Here is a 27,281-nt window from a genome sequence, read left to right as displayed (position 1 = left end):
TTCCTGGTAACTGTGCACAGGATTCTAGTCTTAAGTCTGGCTTATATCCTTTGAATCTCATAGTGGAGTGGTCCAGTGACCATCGTCTCCTGGAGAAAGTAACATATGAGGCACTAAGACCATACTGCTTTCTGGTGGGAATTTGTGCAAGTATGGCAACTAAAAAACAAGACTTTGAGGCAATGTGCATTTTCCCCTCCCTATAATTTTGGACACAAAACTGTTCTGCATGGAGGATTCTGATGTGTATTAACTGGTCCTTACTTGTGTAGTTTCAAATGAGTCTTAAGAGAGAAATTTCTTTTTCACATCACCTCTTTTGCCATATATTGAAAGAGTTAATTTTCTAACTTTAAAACGTAACCATTCCATCTTAGTAAGTTTTCCTTGTAGCTGCCACTTGGAGCTTAGGCCTTTCTAGAGTTTCTTTCACCTGGGACACCATATTGGCTACTCCTGCTATTAGCAAGTCTAGATCTCCCACAATAGGACTGAACCTGCCAGGTTGGGCTTTAGGGCCCTGTCAGTTGTCAAGGCAGACGCAGCACCGTGAGATGCAAATAAATCCCATGGTGCATTGCAGCATCTCTGTCCTGCCTTTGGTAAGTCTTGCATGCATCTGATGTTGCTCCCAACCTTGCTGATTGAGCACCTTCTTTGATTCCCACCCCCCCTCTTTTGTATATGTGTCTATAATCTTATCTGTTTTCACTTGTGTTTCTGCCTCTGTTTTGGCTGTCTGGTTCTTTAAAACTACTTAGCCCTGAGAACACCTTGCACAGCCTTATGGTACTAGCATGTACATATCTACGCCAAGTCACTCCATTGATTTATGTGGGATTTACAGGTAATGCTTTATAGGATTGCAGCTGTGATAACTAACAACAAGCATTTGTTATTTGCAAAAGTTGTGAGGGCTTGGAAATGTTGTTTGGAAGGTGGGGCAATTGTAGTAGTCTGCTGCTGTATTTTTAATGCAGAGGCTATAAAGCTGTTGATACTAAATAAATTCTGTGTTTAATAAAACACAGAAGCCTGTCACAGAAGAAAACAATCTGCCCCATGTTATAGCAAAGGAGGGTGACTCTTCTTTAATAATATGTTGCTCTTAAATGGATCAGAAGATCAGGCACATTTTTCTATTACTGCTGTTGGGAAAATGTGACAAGGAAAGCCAGTCTTAATTTCAATTCACGTACAACAAAATTCAATTTATACTGAAATAGCCTTTTTCACAAGAGAAAATAGGTTGCATCTCAGCCTGGAGTCATTCCAGTTAATATTAAGAAGCTGTACCAGAAAATGGACAAGAGTAGAGTGACTTATGAATGCACTCTTTGGGCACAGACTATGCAGATAATGGCTAGAGCTAAGCCTATACTAGATGTGCTTAAATACTTAATGTGCCTTCATGGGACAAACTCTTGACTCCAAAATACATTTCACAGTTATTTTTATTTACCATCAGAATGTCATTTCTACCCTGTATTTCTCCTTTTTGAAATGGAGGTGGTTTGAAAAGGGAACCTTTGAAAGCCTAAAATTTAAACTCAGTGTTTTCAAGATACTATACCATGCTCATTTTATTTACCTGTGTAGTAAACTTTTACTTATAGAAAATATTACTGTTGCATCAAGTAGACCAGAGACAGTCATATATTCTCAAGGGCCACTCTGTTACATACATGTTGCATACAAAATCCAAAAGAGCTGTAACTTTATAAAGTGTATAATTTTTCTTTCTTGCACATAATCCTCTCCCCCCCCCAAAAAAAGTGCATCTGGCCAATTCCTCCTGCCCAAACACCATAATTGATCCATCTTCTGGATACACCATTGATGTGACAATAGCTGCTTTACGCACGCGCGCGCACACACACACACACACACAGAGAGAGAGAGAGAGAGAGAGAGAGAGAGAGAGAGAGAGAGAGTCCATCCTATGGTTTCATTTTGTTTTTCTCCCTTACATGGTCCTTGGCAACAACCTCTTAGAGTGCTAGTTTTTGTGGCTGTTACCTAGCTACTAAGAAATTTCATGTGAGGAATGCCACATGTGGCTTGTGTCTGGCAGGTGTGGTGTCTGTCTGTTTTGAGGGAGACAGTGATGGCTACATTAACCTGGTAGCATACCCCTACGTGGAGAGTGAAGCCTTGGAGCAGGAAGATGTACCAGAGAGGGACCAGCCACGTCGCAAACACTCTCGCAGAAGCCTCAACAGGTCTGGCAGTGGCAGTGAGCACAAAGAGGAGAGAGCAGGACTGGCCAGTGACACATCAGAAAGGTACCATGTATTTCAGTTGTTTTTCATTAGTTCAGACATAGTTTTTCAGAAGTTGCTTCCCTTAAACAACATTTCACTCCCTTTTTTGGCAAAATGTTCCCCAGTAAAGATACTGTAATCTTGTACATGCTCGCTGGACATCTATTTCCTGAGATCCTAACAATTATACAAAGAAGGCTCTCATACTGCAAGTATGAGAATGGTGCAGAATGCCCCCATCTCCTACAGAATTACTCTTGCAAAGCAACTAAATTTAGTAGCCCAAATGCTAATCTCTGTTGTAATCTAATTCCTAGCAGAGCTCTTATTTGTGATACCATATTGTGCCAACAGCTTCCAGGACACGAAGAGCCTCAAGAGCTGGCATTCAGATGTTCCATTTCAGATGCTAGATGGAAATAGCAGCGTGAGTTCTGAAAAGATCACATTTAACCCGTGGAGTCTGCGTTGCCACAAGCAACAGTTGAGCCGCATGCGCTCAGAGTCCAAGGAACGTAAGCTCTACAGTATCCTCCTAAAGGCATAGTGTGTACTGACTGCATGCTCACAAGGTCTTCGTTGGGGACTAAGAGGGGTGGCTGACTGCCACTGTCATCTGTTTGTTTTGGGAGGCAGTGGAAGAGTGCGCCTTCGGAGGTGACTGACACCCTGCCAGTAAACCCTGCTTGGAGCATTTTCATCTTTAAAAGACCTACCCTGCCATGGTAGGCTGAGTTGTGAGTCGGCATAACTAGTGTTTTTCTGTGGCCTTCAGTCTATGGTTACCAGATTTTTTTCAGTGAATCTGAGGACACTTTTTTTGCAGCAGCCAAGGGATTAAAAGACAGTGGCATCTGGATTATTAGTAGGGAGCATCATTTTGTAAACATATGTAGTTTCCATGGCAACCAGATCCAGGTTCCTTGGTTATGGATGGAGGGTGGGGGGGGGCAAGGTTCAGCCCAAGCGCCTATCAGCTGCTCCGGGAGGCTTTGAGTGACCAGGGGTTCGGGTGCAAGCATAGTTTGGGCGTGTGCTGCTTGCTGCCTGGGGCTTGCCTTGTGCACACAGACATTGTCAAAGCTGCCAACGCTGTAACAGCCGCCACTCTCTGGGCATAAATCGGGGAACATTAATTAGAATCCGGGGTCATTCCGGAGACAGATTGGTGAATCCAGGGACATCTGGTAACCCTACTTCAGTCACTGTTTTCTTGTTTGGCCACCTCCTGTAGCCCAGCACCAGAACCCAAATATCAGTTCTGGAGTGGAAAGTCTGCTCTTGCTTTAAAAATGGGAGCTTTTCTTCTTATGGTATTAAACTAGGCTTTCTCTTCCTTGGCTTGTCCCCTGCCCCTGAAGATGAACTGCTTTTTTCTTCCTTTTATCATTGGGGGTGGAGGTTTCATATATTTGTTTTTGTTCTTTCCTGTCTTGTTCTCTTTTTTGTCAGAGTTAAGATCTTTACCAGTGCATTTTGTGGAATGAAAGAGAGGGGTCTTAGAATTTCTGTAGAAACCAATTAAAGCAGTTCTAGGAATGCTGAGTTTAAAGAAACAAATTTACCTTTACTGGCTCCTTAGAATTCCTTTTACTGGAGAACGTGGTACACCATTTCAAATTTCCCTGTGTGCTTGACTTGAAAATGGGGACCAGGCAGCACGGGGATGATGCATCTGAGGAGAAAGCTGCTCGGCAGATGAAGAAGTGTGCCCAGAGCACCTCGTCCACACTAGGCGTACGGGTTTGTGGAATGCAGGTACCGTATAAGCTGCTAGCAAAATTTCTGTTGCATGATTTATAGCAAGGGCTGATACCTTCCTGTGCAAGGGGGCGTGTAATAGTATTTGGCAACTGCTTAGAATACAGAGAATCTCTGCTTTTTAAAAAAGCTATGTGTGTAATTTATAATAATATAGTCTCTCTCCCACAAATGCACATTTCTAGTCTTCATAGAGAGGTTTGAAAACTTTCCAGCACTGACTGCAAAAGGCTTCAATATCTGCCCTCTTTGTCAAAGTGTGACATTATCCCCCATGTTCAGGTATGCAATTAAGCGGGGGGCGGGGATTGGAGCAATGCCTAGCAGTCATTAGTATAAAGTGATTTACAATGCACTCCTATACAGATCTACTCAGAAGTAAATCCCATTGACTTTAATGAGGTTTATTGCAATATAAGTGGGTATAGGACTTTTGTCTTACTTCCCGGTTAGCATAGGGCTGCACTTTGGTGTGTGGAGTTGGTGGCAAATATTACCAGCTGCTTAATAGCAAACAGTCTTGATGTGTCATAGTGAGCTTCCTTAGCTTTGAACTGTGGTTAACATAGGCAACTCACCTGGTAGTGCTCACATGCTAGTAAATGGAATAGCGCTCCTTGGGGTGTAAGACTTACTCTGAGGTTATTAAGCTATGATCCTTGAGGAACCAAGGTAATATTAGGATGCTAGGCTTGGACATAGGAAAATATCTCTCTTTCTCAGATACATATATATTTGAAACCCAGTAATGGGCAAGGCTGAACAGAAGTTTCAACAATCTTGAAACCATATGGGGCTCTCTTGTTCAAATGGGTGGTGACTCCTTGCACAAAAAAGCACAGAACATCTGCATTGGTCAGGGTGTCAGGTGTCCCTTGCTTTGAGTGTTGTAGATACTCTCCTGTTGGTTTAGCATGCCTTCATAGCATGGATGCTGGTGCCCCCTGCTGGATGGTGGTCATTTGAAATACGTACCTTGCTTTTATTAAAATATCCTACTAATTTTACTGACACCCATGATTCTGCATCAAGCTGCATTTGGACTTATTTTGAAGGAAATGTTGATTTCTGTGACTTGAGCCACCTTGAGTCCCATCAAGAAAAAAGGCGGGGTATAAATAAATGTAATAATAATTATAATTTTGCTCAGGTCAGGGTGTTTTATTCAGCAACACGGGTGCTCCAAACAATTATTGTTTAACACAAGGCATTTAGCCAGCCTGGAATTTTCTTTTGGGCTACTTTATCCAGCAGGGTGTTATGCAGTGTCCAGTTATACTGTATCATATTTAGGAAGGAAGTTGAAGAGACTTTTCTCTTATATGGGAGTACCCAGCTTCCACCCATATCTAACACCTTGCCAGCATAATGTACAATCTTTCAGAATTCTTTGAGGATACAACAAAGGCACACTATTGAGGTTTACCATTTTTAATTTGGCTGCTAGTCCACTTTTTCCTCTTTAAGTGTACTTGAGTCCTGCTCCACTTTGGTTGTTCTGACTCTGGAATGTGTCCTAACCTATGGAGAACTGAGTCCTTGTAATGTTTTGATTTGGCACAGCAGGGACTAGAACTAGTTTGATGCTTCCTTTTTTAACAATTCTCATGACGATGCAAAGGCTTCCATGAGCTACTGCAGAAAAGCATAGCTGATCATTACTGCTTTGTAGCTTCATGCCGTACACGTTTGACTGTTCTTTGTAGACTAATGTATGACTTTTTTCTGTCATAGGTATATCAGCTGGATACAGGCCATTATTTGTGCAGGAATAAATACTACGGCAGAGGTCTTTCCATTGAGGGTTTTCGCAATGCCCTCTACCAGTATCTGCACAATGGAGTAGAGCTACGAAAGGACCTGTTTGAGCCCATCCTTAGCAAACTGCAAAGCCTGAAGTCTGTACTGGAGAGGCAGGCCTCCTATCGCTTCTACTCCAGCTCCTTGCTCATCATCTATGATGGGAAGGACAACCGGTCGGAGACATATATGGAGCGCAGGGCAGAGATGCGCCTGAAACAAGTGGACATCTCTCTCCCAGAGAGCCTACAAGATGCCAGCAGCACAGAGGCAGTCAGTTTCCAGCCCAAGGTAGATGTACGTATGATAGACTTTGCACACAGCACATTCAAAGGCTTTCGAGATGATCCCACTGTACATGATGGCCCTGACATGGGGTATGTGTTTGGACTAGAGAGCCTTATCAACATAATGGAACAGATGCGGGATGAGAACCAGTAGCCTTGGGCTGGGCTCCTCAAGTTTGTCCCTCATTGATAGAAACAGACAGGACCACCACCCCTACAGAAAAAGCAGACTGCTGCTTTGAAAATATTCTGTTGCTCCAGTGTGTTTAACATCAAAGGACACAATATCCTGGACGATCCTAGCAAAATGGCTTTGACTATCCTGGCCTGGACTTCTTGCAGGAGAAACAAACCCCATGGACCCCAGTATTGGGCATTTATATCTAGGGCGTTGCATTTGTTCAATACAGCCCTGTGATCATGTCTGTTAGGAATGTGGAGACTGACCCCATGGGAAAGAAGAGGGGTGATGGTCTAGTGGTGTAGATTTTGGGATTCCAGTGTCCCTCTTCCTTGTCAGCCTTCCATCGAGAACCAGTGGTTTGAACCTCTCTTCTTTTGTTTGGAAAGGGCATTCAGATACAAGCTAACATTACTTATGGGGCTGATCAAGGCACACGATTTGCACATACTCCTCTCTGCTGTTGCTGCCCCTGAGCAGTTGTGAGAGACTCTTCTAGAGGGTACAGATGATACTTCATTTATCTTCCTCAATCTGGGCATTATCAGATCATCCCAAATGGGGAAATAAATGACCAAAGGAAAACTAGTGCAGTGCTTTAATGGTTTTGCTTTGCACCCCATTGATGAAGCTGGCCTACCTCCCTTCACCATTTCCTGCACATTGATAGAAACTCTCCAAATTCCAGAAAGGCCCAGTCAGGTGTTCACAATGCTGCCTTGGTCAAGAACTTCATGGGAGAGTTCAGCTGGCTAAGGATAGTGTTAATAGCACATTCATGTTGATCCCTTGCTGCTTTTGTGAAACTAATGATGTTTATCAGGTGCCAACTCCCCCTCACCTCACCCATGCGTCTTTCCATTTTGTAGATAAAATAGTCTCTTTTCCGACCTCGTTCAGATACAAGCACCATATTTTGTTGCAGTTTTCCTTTCTTCTTCCTTCCAGGGAGGCTTCCTAGCAAGACAGCACACTTCCATACATGTTCCGCCCACAATAATAAAATACTTGTGTGGGGTAATTGATGAGAAAAGTAGGCGTCTTTATTTTCAGAAACTGTCCTGATTTGTGGAGGGAAGCGTCTGTCTGGCTTTTAATGTATTGCCACCTGTGCTTGTTTTCACCTCAGGGAGTTGGTGTTTCCAGCCTTGTTCCTCCACTTTGTGACGGGTTGAATGCTGCTGTGCCACGTTCTGGCCCCACATACGTATATGGGATTCTGTTGCGTGGGCTGAGGTGTTGGTGGCTTATAGCATTAATCTTGACAGCATTAGTTCACTGTGTGATTAATCACAATTTGCAGCTCTTGGTGGCAGTGGTGGCCCTAAGTGCTGTTCTGTGGACCTTGGAGTCTAGTTGCTCTAATTAGGACCAGGCCTAGTATACACAAATGCACTAGACTTCTTGGGCATGCACTTTGTTGGGGAGGCGATTTACTACCATAGGGAACTAATGGCAAGGCATTAAAGTTGAGCACAATTGTCGTAAACCTCTACAACTAGATGCTCTTGTAATGGGTTAGCATTTGCCCCAAAGCTCCTGTGCTGAATCTGTGCCTCCCTTTTGGGCGAGTATGAACTTCACAGGTTTGTCTTGAAAGTATTGGTTCTTTCATCAAGGAGCTGCTGATGGAACCGCCTCTCGTGCCAGCAAGTATTTGCAGTTGACCCAGTGCTGAATGTTCTGAAGGGCAGGTGGGGGAGCAACCGTTGTGCATTGACCAATTTAGAAATTAGTATTAGATATTGCCTCTGTAATGAGAGGCATTTTCACAGGGAAAAGAGCAATGCCATTTCCCCAACGTTATCTTTGATTCCCAGAATTTAAGGGAACGGGTTTGCTTTCTGTTGAGCCTAGCTTTTGAAGTCTTCAGAATGGTTTTGAGGCATCACAATTTTGGTATTGTTTTGGTTAAACAGGATCTTTCAATATTGTTTTGAAGTTTTTAACTTTGTAATCTTTATCCCTCTACCAGCTACTTAAGTAACACTGAAAATACAGAAAATCACTCTAAAGAGTTGTCTTCTTCCTGTTCTAATGATTGCACCATTTTGATATTTTTTTTTTTCATTTTAAAAAAATCTGGACCATTCTGAACTTCTCATCATAAGTTCCAGAGCTTGTAAATAGCATTTCTCCTTCCTGTTGCCAGGTTTTGTTTTCATGTTGCTAATAACTGTTAGCTCCGTAAGGAACCAAAAATATTAAAGGACTTGGTTTTGTTGGTATTTTAGCATTGTGGTTAGTTTTCAGACAGTGTAACTGCAAAGCACAGTCTTGTTCAATAGCAATAAGCTTTCCAAGTTCATTTCTTTAACTTCAAGTTAAGCAACGGGACGTGGATGTGACTGTTCTTCATACTTGAGCACCTTGCATGTCTGAAGGGATTTGCCTTTTCCTAGTAGAGGTCTGCTTGCCACCAGCTCAGAGTACAAATGGAACTAATTTGACTAACGTGCTCCTCTATTTGATGCAAGCCTTTATGTTGCCTCTTGCAGGGCTGTTTGTGCCTGCATGTGCACACACGTGCTTGTGTGTAGTCTGTTGGTGTTAGAGTAGCTGAAATTGAGATGTACTGGCAAAACTCTGTACGGAAGCATCTAGAGGGTTTGTTAGAGAAGTACCCATGCTGTCAGGGCAGATAAATTTAAATGGATTTTGTTGCAGAGAGTTATTTCTAAGCCATCCCTTTGGGCGTGCAGCAAAAATCAGTTTCTGCAGCTTGACATTTGCTTTCGATTGAAAGCAACTCTGCAGAGTAAAAGTGCCTTCTAAAAGGCACCAAGAAAAACATGACAGAGCAGAAGGTATGAACTAAAATTTGCCTTCAGCATCGCTCCTTCCAACTCTTTGGTTAACTGTTTGTTCAAACTTGCATCTTGCCAGAGAAAAAGGTCTCGGGTCTCAGGCAAGCAGGTCACACATGTTTGAGTGCATCCCCTTTGCCCTCTTCTGCCCTGAAACAAAAGGAATTGAATCTACCCAAAACAAGCTAGTTAGTCTAATGGCTTTTGTACAGTACATTGTCCCACTGTTTTGATATATAAATGGGGCAATGTATTTACAAAGGTAGACCCAGCATTTGTTGTTACACTGCAGCCATTCACCTTGCCATAAAGGCACCTGTCATTGGACACAATCATGCAAACGTGCCACTCCCCTGTTCTACCTCATTATCTGTAAAATCCTTCAAGATAATTAGGCTTATTTCATTTTAGGGGTGTTGTTACAGAACTGGAAGCTGTATTGCAAGTGTCATGAAGTTCTCGAGAATAATTTTGCAAAATAAAATAGCTGAAGATGACATGGGGTTAGCTTTGAGGAACTAAACATAAAGCAACTTGACTATTTTCACCTGTAGTTTCAGACTGGGATGTCGCTTTTTAGTAGTTTTTAGCTCATTAAAATGCCTAGACAAGGGTGAGTGGTGAGAGACTGAGCATACGGCTTTTGTAAAGCAGGTGCTGCTCTGGACGCTGGGTCCAACAAAGCCATTTTGTATGCATTGTATACATTCAGGTCCTCTGCTGGACAGTCATGTAAATAATCCTTCCAGTCTGTTCCTCCTGGAGCAGCACATCCTGTTTGTTGCCCTTACAGCTTGCTGACACTTTATGTCCAGTAGTGTTGATTCCTTTAGCAGGACTTTGCACGTACTGTGTAGTTGCCTTCATGTAGACAATGAATCAGCTTTTCAGCCTTCTGGAATACATAGCCAGCTATCTCTCTAGCAATACATAGGAACTGCTAGTGTTGGTGAATGCACACTGTAAGGGGTTCCTTTTCATTAAGGGCCAAATGAGAGTTCACCAGATAAGTACTTGGATTTATTTTGTATTGGTGGCAGCTGCTGCCTTGAAAGTGTCTCTTCCTCCTCACCTAGAGGTTATTACTGCACTGTGCTTTTTGTCAATAACTGATCTTGCCCTTTCAGTTGGAATAGGAGCCACCTTTTCTTTACTAGCACCTTTGTAGCCTGGACCTGCTGCATGACATTTCAGAAATATCGGCTCAAATATTTCCCTATGAATGATGGAGAGTTGCACTTTGGATAATGTTCAGTCTAGATGACCCCAAAGAAGGCCCACTGTGTGTCACGCGGGGAAGGTATTCAACTCTTAACCATATCTGTTCCTACACCTGAAGGAAGTCTGTGGAAGAAATGTAGCCGGGCTTCTGTTGAAAGAGGCTGAATGTCAGTTTCAATTTCCCTAGCCTAACACACATGCAGCTATGTTTCCATATCAATCCTGCCCCTCTTCAGAGGACCAAACCACAAATCAGACCAGATCACATTTGCCTGCCTGCCTGCTGCTTACAGGTTGGGTTTGAGGTGTAGTTTTAGGTCAGAAGTACTAGTTTCTGCTTGGGGGGAAGATGCTTTAGCTAGCCAGTTATCTCACTGAGAGTTACACCAGCAACTTGCCATGAACCCTTGGAGTGCACCTGAATACACATTTTGCTGCTATTGGTATAAAAATGTGGAGGTGCAATCTGGGGGCATATGCTGCTCTGCACAAGTGCAAGGGAACCTGCTTTTATTGCTTGCTGTGAAAGGGTCACCACAGAATATTATGACCATTTGGGTTTAAAAGAAGAGACAAGCTTTGGTAGTTTCATGGACTGTTTTTGACTGTGGGGAGAGAGACTATAGGCCTATGTATTTTGCTTGTTTTACAGCAAGTCTGGAAAGAGTCATCCAAGTCAGGTTCAGACTTTGGTTGGTTGTATTTGTACTTACTATTGCATGCTTATCTCAGGAGCAAAATGTTGTTTTTTATACTTTGAAAAGTCTAGGTGCAGAATGGTCTCTATGAGAACTGCCAGAAAGGGAAGAAATGTTACTATGAGAGCAGGGAGCAGTACTGCACCCTACAGGAATGGTTCCTATCTGTCCATTTTGACTTGTCTGGGAGGGACGCAGCATTGCATTACAAACTTCTTGTATATTTTTCATAGTCTATTCCAGTGCCATTTTGTTGGGCCAAGTCAAGCTTTTGGGCATGAGAAATAACAGTATCTGTACTCCATACACTGCATCCCTAGCTCTCCTGTTGTGTATAAAAAGTCCTATGTGTATATAAATAAACTGCTAGACATTTAGCTGAGGGATAAGTGTCTTTTATGGGTCTTTTTCACTCCACCGGGCTTAATAACCTAGTTCACATTAATAATTGAATTTATATACCACCCTATACCCGGAGGCCTCAGGGCGGTTCACAGAATAAAATCAAAATGTAAAACCACAAAATACATAATCAAGTGCATAGCCATCCCAGTATGGCTGAGTCCGGGGAGAACGGGTGCAAGATGGATGTGAATTTGACTGCCTAGGGAACTGCATGAGATTACACACAATCATGAAATCTCTGGCTGGGTTTCTTTCACTTTAACATATTTTCTGTTTCTTCCTCCAGTTTTGTAAGACTTTAGGAGATTACTTCTAGGCACTAGTACTTGTTATTTTGCCCTTGGGGGAAAATGTTATTTTAATGGGGCTCATCTCACACAAAGCTGAGTTAAAAATGGTTCACAAATGTCAGTTGCTTAATGTAAATATTTAGTCCATGTTCAACTGCAAATACAGCCTTACTAAACTGAAGTTATGTTCGAGCAGTTCCCATTATTATTTCAAAACTATTTTTAAAAAGTTAGTCTGGAAACAAGCTTAATAAATGCATTTATTTAGCAACTCACACCATTAACATTCCTTTCTACTTTTGTGGCTGCACCAAGAGAAAGTGCTTTCAAATTAGGAGGAGAAAAGAACAAAGGATGTGACTAAAGCATGGAAGACGTGGGATAAATCAGCTAATGTTGAGCTATTCTGTGAAGCTGGACGCATTTCTCTGCTGTAGTAAGGGACTTTATGGAACTGCAAAAGCATATCCAGAAGAGTAGTCAGAAAGAGTTCAGCTGATGAAACCCCAGAAAGGAACATAAGATACAACTCATTCTTTTCTTGCACTACATTATACAACCTTTCAAATGGCAAGGTCCTCCAGATCCACTGGATGAGGCTACATCTAGCAGCTCTAAAAGGGGAAGGAAACCAACATGGATGGATTCCTCATCTTTTTCTAGTAGCATCTTTGCACCAATCTGCATACAACAGTGCTATTCCTAAGAAATGTGCCAGGTTCTAGTGCTTGGAAAACTTGTGTGTAGGAGAAGAGGCTACTATAATAACAGCCATCCACCTGAAACAAAAACACAAACAGTAGTCAGTTTCTGCAAAAACACTGCACTTGCTCAAGTTTAAAGAGTAGGAGCTGAGCATTCTCCCTTTCCCTTTGTGAATCTTTCCTTTTAGTGATTCCTAGGAATCTCAGTGGCGTATTTCACAGCTATGCATGTTGCAACTTAAAGCCCAGCCAACATCAGAAATCCCTTCAATGAATACCTGCTGCACCTTACTTTTCTGGTAGAAAATAGAAACAGTTGTCAACTAACATTGAAATGCCTGATCTGCACTGCTGGCTGGTTTGAAGTATCTCCGCTAGCACCCACATTTACTGGACTTCTGAAAACTCTTGGTTAGCATTGGGGAACGCCTGAAAGGAAGAGACTGTTGTTGAGAAGGGCAGCAATTTATCTCCTACCTGGTTCAACTACCACCCCAACAGTTGATGCGTCTCACATTACTGCTATGATTCTGTGTGAATATAGCATGCCACATGGGATGCGGTGTTCAGCTTCCTGAGAATGGTTTTTTTTTCCTTATAACAGCAAATTTCCAACCCTTATGACTGTGAAGATATACTCTGAAAGTGTGTGGGCAATGCTTGCAAAAATCTCAGAACTCGAGATTTCCAGTAGCTACAGGTTAAGGTTCCAGTAGACTGCATGGTTCCTTAGCCTACTTACAAAGTCAGGATACATTATGCAAAATAGAAAATATAAAGCAGCATTTGAAAAATAAAATTTCATGCAAATATACATATTTTATGTAGGTTAAAAGATTTACCTTCTTGGGATGCTGAACTTTTTTTAGTATAGAGTACTCACAGGGCTGCAGACCATGCAGCCCATCAGTAATGGTCAAGTCCTGACTAACAACTGAGCTATATGGCACACAGATTTTTCTAGTCTTTCTACAGCTGGGGTCTCCAATTTGGTGCCCATGCCCCCCATATATTAAACGAGGGGGTTTTGCATTTTTGTTTTGAAGCCTGTTTTGTCTTATGTTCATCTGGGGACTGTGTAGGTTTTTTGCCTATTGCTAGGGGAGAAGTTTCTGAGCATTGCATGTTCTTCCGTGCAATGGACATTTTGTGCCCACAAGTTTTTCAAGATTTCCAACTATGTCCCTGAGTCCAGACATTTTGGGACCTCTTTTCTAAGCTAAGTGTCCTATTTTACTGACTCTACTTACCAAACAAAGGTTTCCTGGCCAGACTTTGGGTGATGGATGTGGGAGTCAGACAGAGAAACCTTTCTGCAAGTTCTACAGTGGGTTAAAAGACAAAACAAAGTTGGCGGGGGGAACCCTCCTCTCCCCCTACCCCTCGCCCTGGGTAGGTCAACAAACTACTGCCAATCTTCATCTTGACTTGCAGACCAGCTTGCCTGCATGGGAAAGGGATTTCCAGGCATGTGTCAAACAAAACCTGAACCTAATTTATGTATGTGCCCCTAAGATCAATGAGGGCTGCTTTGGAAATGATTTCATAGAATAACATAGTTGGAAGGAACCTCAGATGCCAACAAATCCAGCTTCCTTCTGATGCAGGAAATCTACAAGTTTCCACTCGCAGACAGGCAGACACATACCTCCAAACCGCTTTCTTGTCTTTCCTAGTATCACAAATACAGAGAAGTGGTATTGCTGGGTGCTCTGATGTAGCTGCTTGATGTTCCTGATGCCACTGCAAATCTTTGCTGATGCCATCCAGTGTGGGTAAGAGAGAGAGTGGTTGGCCTGGCAACCATGGATCACAGCTAGGGATCTAGGTGTTGCAGAGAGAGACTAACATCAGCTAACCATCTTGGCTCCCTCTGAAGAATATTATATTTAGTCCCAGCCTCTGCTGTTAGTTCATTTGTCGTAATACACGGGGAACACTGGCCCTGCGGATCTGAGAAAGAGTGCCTGAAGGAGATGGCAATGTACACACCTCTTGGTCTCCAGGGCAGATCTGTAGCTCTTCAATACTAAAACGCAGCCATGTTGGAGAAGGCTGGCGCAGAATCAACCGCATGGCAATCGCCCGATCAACACTGCAAAGCATCTGAAAGAATTAATGTATGCTGTTAAAAAAATGAACACCTGCAACAGCTGCTGACAAGACACTTGAAACAAGACTTAATGTATTGAGTCATTGCAGGTGCTGGAGTTCCTTCGGTCCATTTATGAAGTGGTAACAGTGCTGGACTAGGACTGTTCAAATCTGTACTCAGCCATGATACTCACTGGGTTACCTTGGGAGAATGATTATTTCTCAGCATCTTCTACATCACAGGGCTGTTGTGAGGATGGAGAGAATTTCTGGCTTTATTAGCTGCCCTAAGAGCACTTATGCTGAGGTGCAGTAAGAATCACTTCATAAATAGATGCATGGATAAGCCTAGTGCATAGTCCTAAGAGCTGTATCAGAAACCACCTGGCCTAATAAGTTACAAATGGTTGGCATTAATGGACAATATATTGTTCAAGAATAGAACTGGAAAACATTTTCAAGGGAGAAGCTTTTGCTGTAAGTTGTATCTTCACCATTCCCTCAGAAGTTTTTCTTAAAGCTAAAGGGGATGTAGGAGTAGCTACTAATGGCACTGGCAGTCCCCATCTACTAAGTAGTGTGGGGGAGGGGAGTGGGAAATCTGGACATAAACATTGCACTTATCCCATATCAATAATTAAACTTTTTTGAGGATGTTTAGCGTACAGTTCCTATAAGTGTGGGGAACAAGAGCCAGCTGTAGTGAAAGTACAAAGGAACACAGGTTCAGAATAAAAGCTGCTTGGTAAGTAGTGCTCAAGGGACTCAACTTTGCACTTTGCAATGAGCATGTGCTCCCAACTGCTCCACCTCTAACAGCCACAGCTGAGGCATCCTCCTGTAAAAGCACTGTCTTGAAAAGGGAGCTTCGTCAGATTTTAGATCTTGCATTTCAAGTGCAATATCAGTTACCACAGAGATTGCTCCCTAGAGAAAAAGAGACTGCAGTCTGCCAAGTGAGCTGCTTATAAATGAATAGAAAGGAAGCAATACACTGGCCTTTCACCTCCAGCTCCCAGTGGAGCCCGGTTATCCTAACCTGATTCCTGGAGAAACAGAAGTAATCCTGGGAGCCTTCCTCTGTGTGTGGGTTGGGCATCAGGCAATAATTACGTAAGCAGGTGACCCAGCTGGAGCGGCTTTTGCTTCCCTTGTTTGTGAAGTTTTGTTGCTGCATCCGCACAGTCAAGAAAGCTGTGTAATAATTCCTGAACACAATTTCCTGTAACTGAAAACAAGGCTGTCAGTTAATTACACAGCTCCCTCTGCATAAAATAATTATTAACAAGCAAGCAGCCTGTGCCTTACATTTAGAAAATCAAAATCAAAACAGCAAACAACTGTGCAAAGAGTAACAGCAGAACTTGATGGAAATGCTTTTCTGCTGTAACTTCCATTGTACTGGGCTTAAAATGGTGAAAACTGGGGAGTGGGTGCTAGAGCAGAAATATCCACCCTCCAGTCACCCCAAGCATTCTATCCAGGACTTGTACCTTCTCAAGAGAAAAGATGGAGGGTAAGCAGTAAGAGAACACAAGGTCAGCTACCTGAGGGCTTTTTGCTGCTGAAGCAATTTCAGAAAAATGTCGTTTGACAATTCTTAATGCTTATGTTGATGGTTGTTCAACTGAACCAGACAACTCTATGGAAGAGGACATTCCTGGGTCTACTGTTTCAGGTAGGTTGGGTAATATTTGCTGCATTCACAAGCCAGTAGCTGTAGTGGGTAAACTGTTTTTCTTAGGACAGGAGTGGCTAATCTTTATTTTCCCATAGGAGCTGAATTTACCCTTGGCTAACCCTCTGGCTGTTGGCCAGTGGTGGGTGTCATGAAAAGTAGATGTAGCCACCCCACAGTCTTGTACACATACTCTAGCATTCACACACACACACACACACACACACACACACACACACACACACACATTATACTAACAGACAGCCCCAACCGATCCATGCAGCTCAACTGAGAAAGGACATTATTGAAACCTCTCTGCACATTAAATAATAGATCTGATGACCAGGAAGATAGTAAAAAGTTCTGCAGGTCAGGGCGGTGGGTTAATTGTGGAGCTCGGTCATCCAGTTCTGCTTTGGAAAATAACCTGAAATATGTCGTCATTTGATTTTGAAGTTCAATATCCTGCTACTATCCTTTATCTTCTCATAATCAAGTAAGTTTATCCACAACTGAATGATGGGTTGGAGATGGTTCTGAGAGATCAGCCTCTTGCATGAGATGTGTTATAAGGGGGGGAATGTAGTAGTAGTTGTAATAATAATAGTAATTATTATTATTAATAATAATAATTGCCACAAGTGTGACTTTACTTGTCATTATACCAGCACTACTCTGCCAACAGACTAGGTGGCGGTGGGGAGACATGTTCTCAGTAATACTTCCTGTGCTTTGCTGATCTAATGTACACCCAACTGCTGTTTCCCCCCGAACTTTAGCAGTGGAGTCACTGGGGGTGGGGGTCTTGTGCAAATCAGTGTCTCAACATCAATTCCACATCTACACTGCGAAAGGCAGGGCCCAATTTCACAAGCTTATTAGGAAAATAAGGAGTGACAGGTATCACTCCTGAACATGAAGTCAGATTGAGTGCTATGAAGAAGGGAGGATGGAAGCATCTCTGTGTCCCTGAGGGCCTTCCTAAGTCATTTGCTGTACAATACATCTGTTATGACATTTGCTCCACTCGAACTCCCCTGCCTGTATGGATTTTTTTAAAAATGACATTTCCCCCGTAATATTTTGTCACTGGGAAAATGAGGTTTCCTCTCGCTCTACTATCACCATTGAGTGCTGTGTAATATACGGGGGGTGGGGTGCTGCTGCTAAGATAAGCAGGGCCGTAAGCTTGATGGATGAAAGAGAGCGAGAGAGACCACGTTTTGGGCGCAGAAGATCCAGGATCCACCGGAATCTCCAACGGAAAAAATCTTCAGCTTCTCGCTCCCGACTCAGGGACACGAAGGAAAAGTCGGACCAAGATGGGACTTTAGGAGACTGAAGGCGCCCCTCGCACTTACGAAGAAGGGCCGGCGGCGAGGCAGCAGCACGTCGATCACTGACGCACCGGATTGCCAGGACCACATTTGCCCGTCCACCTGCGCGGCGACCGCGTTTCTGACCGTGCACTGAGCAGCCTCTCGCGCCATGGCCCCTGCTAAAGCCGCCTCGGCCCCGCTTCCTTCCTTCCCTCCCGTCTCGCCGCTTTCACGGCCAAAATGGCGGCAGCGGGTGCGCCCGCCCACCCAGTGGCCTCTTTGGGGGGGCTGCGCCCTTAAAACCCCTTTACTCAGGGGGTTGGGGGGGAGCGTTCTGGGAGCGCGCGAAACTCGCGTCCACAAACGAGCCCTGATCTGGGAAAGAAGGACGTGACGCGAAGGCGTTCGAAATCTCCATGGAAACGACCGCGGTTCGGTCCTTTGTCTGGGAAGGGACAGTAGGCCGGAAAGGCTATTGGAGGTTGCGGGGAATTTCCGCCCGCCTATCAGGTTGCGGTGTTCGAAGTGCGGAAGCGCGAGGCGGCGCTCCTTTTACCTGGGGGGAGGGGGAATGGGCGGAAGGATACAGCGCTATTCGAATTCTCAGTACAGTACAGTAAATACGGCTTGAATTGCGCTCTTTGAAGCGGCATTTTATGAGGAGAGCTTATTCGTTTACTCAGGAGAATGTATAAACCACTTAATAATAATATAAATCCTCTAAGCGGTGGACATAAAAACAAAAAGACTTATCAATAAAAAACAGATAAAATAAGTAAATATATGTGCTTGGATAGGCTTTCACATACACAATTACTGAGTTCAGTGTTGGGGCAATTTATTTTGGAAGGTGGCTTTTTGGGGAATTTTTTAGTCACACAAAACAACCCTCACTCGCAAATCTTGCCCCACCCCATTCTAACTGGGCAATGGCAGGCTCTGCTCCTGCACACAGGTTTTTTGTGTGCTTTTCTGGTGCTAAAGGATCCTTGGGAATCCTCTGCTTGAGACTGTGGAAAGCTATGCAGAACGAACAGTTCTGGACAGCAGACCAATGGCCTGAATGAACATAAAGACAGTTTTATAGAAAGTAGGGTTATGGCACAATCTGTCAACCTTTAACATGGTGCAAAACTCTCTGCTGTTGCTGCCACTAACATGGCTACTGGAATGCGTCACTGAAGTACTGTGGACTGTTCTTTCGATCCCAGGAAAGGCTGGCAGTGAAGCTGAATGAGGAGGAGGAGGAAGGAAAGCATGTTAAGTATTTGTGTAGGAGGAGGGAAAAAGAACTTCCCAGAGATGTCTGCTTTGTTAAAGGCCAACTAGACATTGCAGTCCTTCAGCTGGCACAGTAATTTGCACTTCTGAAACCCAAAGCACCTTATTTCAAAGATTATGAGATACATTAGACTACTGCAATGCACTTCGCCTGGGGCTACACTTGAAAAAATGTCTGGAAACAACTTTAGTGCAGATTGCCACTGGCTGGCTGTTGTACGGAATATTAAGCGGGGAATCGTACCAACCCCATTCTCAGAGCTGGCTGTTGGTTAAAGGGATCATGACTAGTGTACAACGCTCTACATTACTTGGGACTAAAGTACTTGAAGGAGTAAAATCCAGCCCAGAGTTTGCAATCAGAGGAAGAAGCCCTGTTCAATATCCCATCTGTGAGAGTGACAAGGAGGAATAGCAGAATTAGCAGGGTGTTCCTGATGGCGGTGCCCTGTTTATGGAACCCCCTCCCAGGGGAAACCAGGCAAGCCCACACTCTGGTCACAATCACATGAATTTTAAAAACTCTTTTTATTTGCCCAGACCTTTCAGAGGTAGTTTTGTGATACATTTTTGCATTGAAAGTATTAACAGATGTCGTTTAATGATGTTTTGATTTTTGTTTTAACTTTTATTATGATTTATATTTTTATGCCATTAGTTGTCTTGGGCTCCCTTTTGGGAGGAAGAACTGACTATAAATTTGATGAAGTAAAATTACACTTCATTCCCAGTTAACTAAACACTGCTTATTAGAACATCATATGTAATAAATGGGGACCCTGATCCATCTAGGACAGGGTTGAAGAACCCCAGGAGCAGAACATGGCCCTCTAAGTCTGTCTGGTCCTTGTGATTCTCCTAAGGCTACAACCCCTTCCCAGCCACAGCTACAACTGTGCCAGCTTTGCATCTCCCTTGAGTGGTTTTGCTTGGCTGGAATGTGTCCTTGAACTCGTGATAATCATGAGCATAACCAGGGTTTTTGTTAGGGGAGCAGACTTTTGTTAGGTGGCACAACCTCATATTTTTATTGAATTGTAGTGATTTTTTAGTGATGGGGGCAGCTGCCCCCCCTGTTCCCCTCTTGGCTATGACCATGCTGATTATGCATCTTGCTCGCTTAGATGGAAGACAGAAGTGTGCGTGTGTGATTGTGCGTAGAAACTAGCCTGTGGTAAAAAAATGGTGTTTACATTCATCGCTCTACCCCATTTGCCTCTGCCCCTCATCTATTACTGTTGTGTGTGCCCCCGCCCCGTTGCCCAGAAGGGAATGCGACTCTGCAGCTGAAAATGGTTCTCCACCTCTGATCTAGGAGTTGATGGATTTCAGAAGCATTGTTTACTGCAGTTTTGCCAAGTGGATGAGAAATGGGTTCCATGTGCACAAGTACCCATGCTGATTTAGAGGCCAGTGCTTTTTTCTTGTTTTCTTTTGAAGCTGACAAAAAATTGTCCTGAACCCCTCGCCTACCTGGCAGCAAGTCAGTATGTCAAGTCCAAGGTCCAAAGGTCAGGAAATGCAGTCCAGTGTCAATCCAAGTAGGCCAAGTCTGAAATGCAGCAGTCGGGATACCATCCAGAGTCAAAGCACAATCCCATAGAGGTCCATCAACATGGGCAGCTGCCCAGACACAGCACCTTTTGTACTTTACATGCTGAATGCAGCATCTGGCTTGATGAGGCATGCGACCTTCACCTGTTCCAAGCTTATTCCAACTGATGAATAACACACCTCCTCCCAGAGCTAGCGAGGCCCACCTGGCAGCCCTTGCCTGCCTCAGCCTCATGGAGTGCTACTCCTGCTGCTCCCTATGCCTCAGAGCCCACCGTGTTCATGGAGACTGGAACTGCTCTGGCAATGGGTCCTGCTGCTCTGGTTCCTGTGCATTGACTTCCATGTCTTCACCATCCTCCATCACCCTGTGAGTACAGTACTTACTTCCCCATCCCCTGCTTGCCCTGGTGTGTCCCAGCCCCAGCTACACCCCTTACCAGGATCCTCTTCTTCCTCCTTGTCCTGCCAGTTTATGACAAAAATGTTCAAAAGGGAATGTGAGGGCTAACTTTAGTCCCCTTCCTTACCAAACCAACTCTGCAGCTCCCCCCCCCCTTTAAAGGAAACTGTTGGAATAGAACTCATTTCTTAAATAAGCTTAAAAACATGCTGAATGGATGGTGACTATGGTTGATGGCAACCCCTAGGTTAAAGATGTTGCTGTAAATTTTTTAAGTGCTTACCCTTCTATTGTAGGCACATTTCAGTCCAGTATTCAAATCAGTTATTTATGGAGGCTCTGAAGGGTGGAATGGAAGGGAGTGTAGCCTGTTCTTATACTTTCTGGGTGGCATGAACTGTCATTAGTGTGAGATGATGATGATGATTTTATTTATTATTATTTATATTAAATTTATATCCTGCCTGTCCTCCCAAACGAACCCAGGATGGCAAACAACAAGTGATAAAACAGTAAGAATGTTTTCAAAACAATTCCAGTACAGATGCAGACTGGGAAAGACCTCCACTTAAAGGCTTGTTGAAAAAGGAAAGTCAGGCATCAAAGAGACAACAATGTCTACACCTGTCTAATAACCAAGGGGAAGGAATTCCAGTGGGAGTTGACTTTGATTGCTAAGTGCAGTACCAGGCTTTCTCAAAAGAGGTCATCCTTTTACCAAAGATGTCACTGCAGGGATTAATTCCAGAGGTGCTAAGTCTGTTGCAGCAAAAACAGCAAGGAGTTTTGTGGCACTGTGAAAACTAACAAATGTATATTGGTGCAAGTGTGTATGGGCCAAAGCCCAGTTCCTCAGATGTATAACCTCATTGGATAGGTAGGTTTCCTCAAACAGCAAGTGGAGATATTTTTACAAAGTGAGACCCAAGTGCTAACCTCTCTTCTCTCTTTGGCGATCACTGGTAGCCGAGTAAGATAGTCTTCCATGAACACAGTCTTAACAGTGAATCTGTAAGTGACTGTGGAGGCCAGTTCTGGATCCACACGTTCTTCCACACTGGGGACGTAGGTTTCAAGGCAGGAGTTGATCATGGTGAGAGTTTGCCAAACGTGCCTTCCTCTTAGCTTGTTTCTCCTTTTTGCTCTGAGTTTGTGCTTCTTCAAAGTCCACAGCACCTTTGGTAAAGGCTGTTCTCCAGTTGGAGCACTCACAGGCCAGTGTTTCCCAGCTATCAGTGCTTATACTACATTTCCCCCCCCCCCCAATTTGCCTTGAGAGTGTCTTTAAACCTCTTTTGTTGTCCATTGGTATTCCGCTTTCCATTCTTAAGTTGGGAATAGAGTAGTTGCTTTGGAAGACGATAATCAAGCATCCGAACAACTTTCATCTGGTTTATGAATAGACAAAGCTGTATCATTAGTGTGCAGAAATACCTACAGAGTGACAATTACTTTCTGAAGTGAGCTAAATCACTCCTGTTCTTGTGCTAGGAGTAAGCCTACTTTCATAAAGACTTCCATATATCCAAAAACTTGAGGTTGGTAGCAGTGCAGGGCATCTACTTACTTCTGGGTGCAAATCGCTTCCCATATGCAAAGGAATACACAGGGGTATAGCCTTACTTTTTTTGCAGTTCAGTGATTTTTCAGTTTGGCAGTTAGTAGCTTTCTAATAATTCGTGTCTATCATGTCATTTTATTGTTTTATTTGGTTACAATGTGGCCAGTGATGTTATTCACCTTGATACTGTAGTGTTGGATAAAGTTTATTTCCCCGCCTGCACTTGAACAAAGCCAGCTCACACATGCATGTATCTATCATGTGACTGCTTAGCACTCAGCCAATCACAGTTTAATATATCAACTGACTCTACTGAAAAGCAGTGTGTTTGAGGAAATGTAAAGTGGTATGAAAGTCCTGTCTGTGGCAATTGATCTATAATGACTCATAGTAAAAGGTAAAGGTACCCCTGCCCGTACGGGCCAGTCTTGCCAGACTCTGGGGTTGGTGCGCCCATCTCACTCAAGAGGCCAGGGGCCAGCGCTGTCCGGAGACACTTCCGGGTCACGTGGCCAGCGTGACATCGCTGCTCTGGCAAGCCAGAGCTGCACACGGAAACGCCGTTTACCTTCCCGCTGGTAAGCGGTCCCTATTTATCTACTTGCACCCGAGGGTGCTTTCGAACTGCTAGGTTGGCAGGCGCTGGGACCGAGCAACGGGAGCGCACCCCGCCGCGGGGATTCGAACCCCCGACCTTTTGATCGGCAAGCCCTAGGCGCTGAGGCTTTTACCCACAGCGCCACCCGCGTCCGATAATGACTCATGCATACATGCAAAATCAAATCAAATTTTATTAAACGGTCGCAGACCAGATTAACTCGTACAGCTAGTCAGCGAAGCATAACACCGGAAAAAACAAAGGACAATTTCAATACAGATTAGGCCATAACAGCAATTTAAAATTAGACAGCATAAATAAAATTAAGTGCCAAATACAGTGGTACCTTGGGTTAAGTACTTAATTCGTTCCGGAGGTCTGTACTTAACCTGAAAACTGTTCTTAACCTGTAGCACCACTTTAGCTAATGGGGCCTCCCGCTGCCGCACCGCCGCAGCACGATTTCTGTTCTCAACCTGAAGCAAAGTTCTTAACTTGAAGCACTATTTTTGGGTTAGTGGAGTCTGTAACCTGAAGCTTATATAACCCGGGGTACTACTGTAGTCTGAAGCTGTTGTTGAGCAAAGAAGATTCATGTGTGAAGTACATTTTGAACTTAATATTTAGCTTTTGTTAGTTGGTCGTATCCACTTTAGAACACTTATCATCCTGATTCAGCTATCCTCCTCTTCTTGTGGTAGGGCATGAGTGGGGAATCTGTGGTTGAAATTACACCCATAAGCCATAGCCAGCAGGAATGGTCAAGAATGATGGGAGTTGTAGTCCAACAACATTATGAGAGCCATTGTGCACAGTATCATATGGAACTGTTCTGCAAATGTCATTGCCTATGGCAGGGATGGCCAGCCTGCAGCCCTCCAGATGTTGTTGGACTGCAACTCCCATCACCCCTGACCATTGGCCATGCTTCTGGAGCTGCTGGGAGTTGGAGGTCAACAATATAGGAAGTACTACAGTTTTCCCATTCCTCACTTAAAGGATCCTGATACATACATACATACATACATACATACATACATACAGCAAATCCACATTCAATTAATAGAAAATAGTACAGGATTCCTCTTTGTGCAGATTAAAGAATTGCCATGCAAACCAACAGAGTGGATTTATAGATCTGTTATCATATTTCATGGTGTCATGTGTGCTGAAACAGACATGCTGTTATTTAGCTTCTCTCAAAACAGCCACCCATATGTTAATGCACATTAAAGTATTTTTTTCTTTGCTTTTCTTAAAAACAATTTTTATGTGTTGTATTTAATTTTTTTAAAAGCATCCTAGGCAGTGCATTTGGTTTAAGCCTAGTCTTGTAGGCCTATTAACCACATTCTCCCCGTATGAAGCTGCCCTATTCTGTCAGGCCATTGGTCTACTTAGCACTGTTTATTCTGCTTAGCAGCAGCTCTCCACATCCCATGCAGCATTCTTCCCTCCCCTCTGATTCCTGCTAGGAGAGATACTTTAACTGGATATGGTGGGCCTTGTTCCTGGGATGTTCTGCATGAAAAGCATTCGCTCTCCTGCTGAGCTATGCCTCCTCACCTATTATTGGAGTGGATCTGCGGGAAATGTAACCGTCCAGAATCAAGTGGTAAAAGTCCTCTGGCATCTTCAGCAAAGCTTTAGTCATTGATTTTCATTGGGAAAGATCTCCAATATCACGACTGAGAAAGACCTCTGCCCAAGATGTTCCGAGTCAGAGTAAAGAGAATGCTTCTAGATGGCCCAATGAACCATTTCATTAGAAGCCAACTTTGTATGTTTATATTGATTACAGAGTTCTTTGTAAAAGTGCATCTGTCTTTCACTGACTAATTGAAACATCCCTATAGTCAACCAGAAAATTAAATTAAATGAGAGAGGACTAGGCTTTTCAGACCTGGAAAATATATCTTACACACTACAGCAGTCCAGAGATCTAAAAGGTATCCAAACAGTAGGTTTTATTAGGAATGCAGTGAAACAGCTTCCTTATCTGAAAGTTGAAGGAGCTTAATTGCAGAAGAATATGTGGTAGTGCAAAGCATTATACAGTATTCATTCTGCCATTGCTCCATATTAATCTTTCAAACTGGCCTATATTTAGAACAACTCTAAACTTTATAACAATTCTAGATAAATTATGGCTCGTTTCTATTGCATGTAAGCGTAATATCTGATTTGTTACTATGCCTCTTGAAAAGTAAGCCTCTCCTTGTCACTTTGGGGTATTCATCTGCCATCTCTGGTTTCTACATGTTAAGAGATATGACCAGAAATGTTCTTCTCCTGGTCTCTAATTTTTATCATTAGTCCTATTGATTGAAATTATTTTGGGGAAACCAATCCATTCTTATAACGTGTGCTCTTTCAAGATTTGCAGCACCTATACAGGTCTACCCAGAAGAAAGACTTGTTGTTTTCAATAGGGCTTATTCCCAGGTAAACAAATATAGGATTTCAGCTTTAGGCTGTAATCTTATACATTCATCTGGGAGTAAACCCCATTTAATTTAATGGGATAAATTTATGAGTAGACATAGAAGTGTGCTGATCATCTAGTTGCAAACTCTGTTGGAATTATTGACAGCAGATATATTATAAAATAGTTCGGCGATGGCAATTCACAGAATCATAGAACTGTAGAGTTAGAAGTGATCCTGAGGGTTATCTAGTGCAACCCCCTGCAATGTAGGAATCTCAACACACGGTCCTCCTATCCAAACTGAAGCCATACCAGGCCCTGCTTAGCTTTGCAAATGTGCTAGCAAGTTTATTGCTGCACCAAATGAAGATTCTGGATCAGGCCATATGAGCAAAGAAGGTTACAAGAGGGTGCATATCCAGTACTCAGAATTGCCCATTTCTGGATCTGGACCTTAGACATACTGCCAGACATATAGTCTGACACCAGCTGTCATGCCACCTATCATCACTTGAATGAGCTCAGGTGCTGTGTTTCTGCCTTAGGAGGTAAACAATTTTGAACCCAGCCTTCTATAGGTTTTGGGCTACAACGCCCAACCAGCACAGCCAATGGGCAGGGTTGATGGGAGTTGTAGTTCAAAACCTTTGGAGGGCACCAGGTTGCAGAAGGCTGGTCTAAGCTCATATAGGGGCCATCAGTTTGGCATAATTGTTTATACTCAATAGCAACTGTGCAGCCTGCTACTGTGTACAGGCTGTGTTAGACCAAGGCCAGTCCCTCTTGTTTTTCTACCGTACAAATCTTCATCTTTTACTTTCCTAAATAAATAAATAAATGGTTGGATTGGGGCGTGTATGTCCACTAGGTTCGATGTGGAACTAAACATCTCTTTCATATAATTCGACAGGGCCTAAATTTGCTTAACTTTGTTTGGTTCATGCCCCTTGTTAGTGCAGGGGTAAGATGCATACAAAGAGTAGACTGGGGGCTTGGCAGAGCTGTTGGGAATTGGCACTGGATCACAACAGCTGCTGTGTAGGATTCTGGCCTGCTTTGCAGAAGGAGCTTAGGGAAAAGACATACTTGTTAGGAACCCCTTGCTTGTCTTTCCAAGCCCATTCCTTGGAGCAGTGTTTGCAACAAATGTTGGGTTCCCAATGCCAGAGGGTAATCCTTTCCCACCAAGCTCAGAGCTTCTCAGAGATGGATCTCAGACACAGCTCTGTTGTCAGGGATCAGCTGGAGAACAGCTGCCTGTAGAACAATCTTCTCAGTGTGGGTAGCAGACAGCAGGCCAAATGGGTAAACCCAGGAGGAGACCCACCCCAGAAAACCTGGCCAGGAGCATTGACTACAATGCTATCTTTCCATTCTGGTTCATTACCGTGCCGAACTTCCCATACAATATGGCCTCTCCTGACACACCCATGTCTTTTCTAAATTGCCACTTGCCAGATTCAGCTCATAATTGATAGCCTCTCTGCTGGACTGTTACACCAAGTTCAAAGGCTGAACACCCGTCATTCCCACACACCCTCCTCTCACTCCTCCATTGAGGCCCTGTTCAATGGGGAAAGGACCTGTTGCCCCAGGTGTTGCTGGTCTCAGGTCCCCACTTTGGCTAAGCTGGCTGGGGCTGTTGGGAGTTGGAACCCATCAACTGTTAATCAATGATACCTTTTTGCTGTTGGCATTTATGGAGCAGAATTAAGGTAGCCTATAGCCTATCTTACTTCTATCATAAAGCTCATGTCATCCATAGCAATGTTAAGCATTGTGTACTGCAGCTGTATGGAGAAAACTGGCCTGAATGACATTCACATAGACATAAGTGGTACCTTGGGTTAAGAACTTAATTCGTTCTGGAGGTCCATTCTTAACCTGAAACTGTTCTTAACCTGAGACACCACTTTAGCTAATGGGGCCTCCCGCTGCTGCAGTGCC

At 43.6% G+C, this 27,281-nt stretch overlaps 2 protein-coding genes across 9 annotated transcripts in view; one reads left to right on the top strand and one right to left on the bottom strand.

Annotated features, from left to right (window-relative positions):
• Positions 1–11,396, top strand: part of IP6K1 (inositol hexakisphosphate kinase 1) — a 28,383-nt gene extending 16,987 nt beyond the window's left edge. For all 3 annotated transcript variants that reach the window (XM_083726390.1, XM_083726389.1, XM_083726391.1), the window contains exons 3-6: positions 2,075–2,285; positions 2,619–2,791; positions 3,847–4,022; positions 5,760–11,396. In XM_083726390.1, coding sequence (XP_083582516.1) covers positions 2,075–2,285; positions 2,619–2,791; positions 3,847–4,022; positions 5,760–6,266 — 1,067 coding nt within the window. In that variant the 3' untranslated portion in view covers positions 6,267–11,396. The remainder of the gene's footprint in view (positions 1–2,074; positions 2,286–2,618; positions 2,792–3,846; positions 4,023–5,759) is intronic.
• Positions 11,397–11,956: 560 nt separating this feature from the next.
• LOC310838759 (nicolin-1-like) lies at positions 11,957–18,033 on the bottom strand. Of its 6 annotated transcripts, none has more exons than XM_083726421.1 (7): positions 17,552–18,033; positions 15,552–15,740; positions 14,411–14,524; positions 14,067–14,242; positions 13,669–13,740; positions 12,747–12,847; positions 11,957–12,493 (listed from the first exon to the last, which is right to left on the bottom strand). In XM_083726421.1, the coding sequence occupies exons 1-6, from the start codon at positions 17,678–17,680 to the stop codon at positions 12,793–12,795; spliced, it is 735 nt and encodes a 244-aa protein (XP_083582547.1). In that variant the 5' UTR covers positions 17,681–18,033; the 3' UTR covers positions 11,957–12,493; positions 12,747–12,792. The 6 variants fall into 6 exon arrangements, with proteins under 6 accessions (XP_083582547.1, XP_083582548.1, XP_083582546.1 ...); XM_083726422.1 differs by having other exon boundaries at positions 11,957–12,168; XM_083726420.1 differs by lacking the exon at positions 12,747–12,847.
• Positions 18,034–27,281: the final 9,248 nt, after the last annotated feature.

Source organism: Podarcis gaigeae, assembly GCF_964106915.1.
Source record: "Podarcis gaigeae genome assembly, chromosome: 2".
NCBI classification, from domain to species: domain Eukaryota; kingdom Metazoa; phylum Chordata; class Lepidosauria; order Squamata; family Lacertidae; genus Podarcis; species Podarcis gaigeae.
Note: the sequence above shows the minus strand (reverse complement) of the source record. Positions and strands in the feature narration are given on the sequence as shown.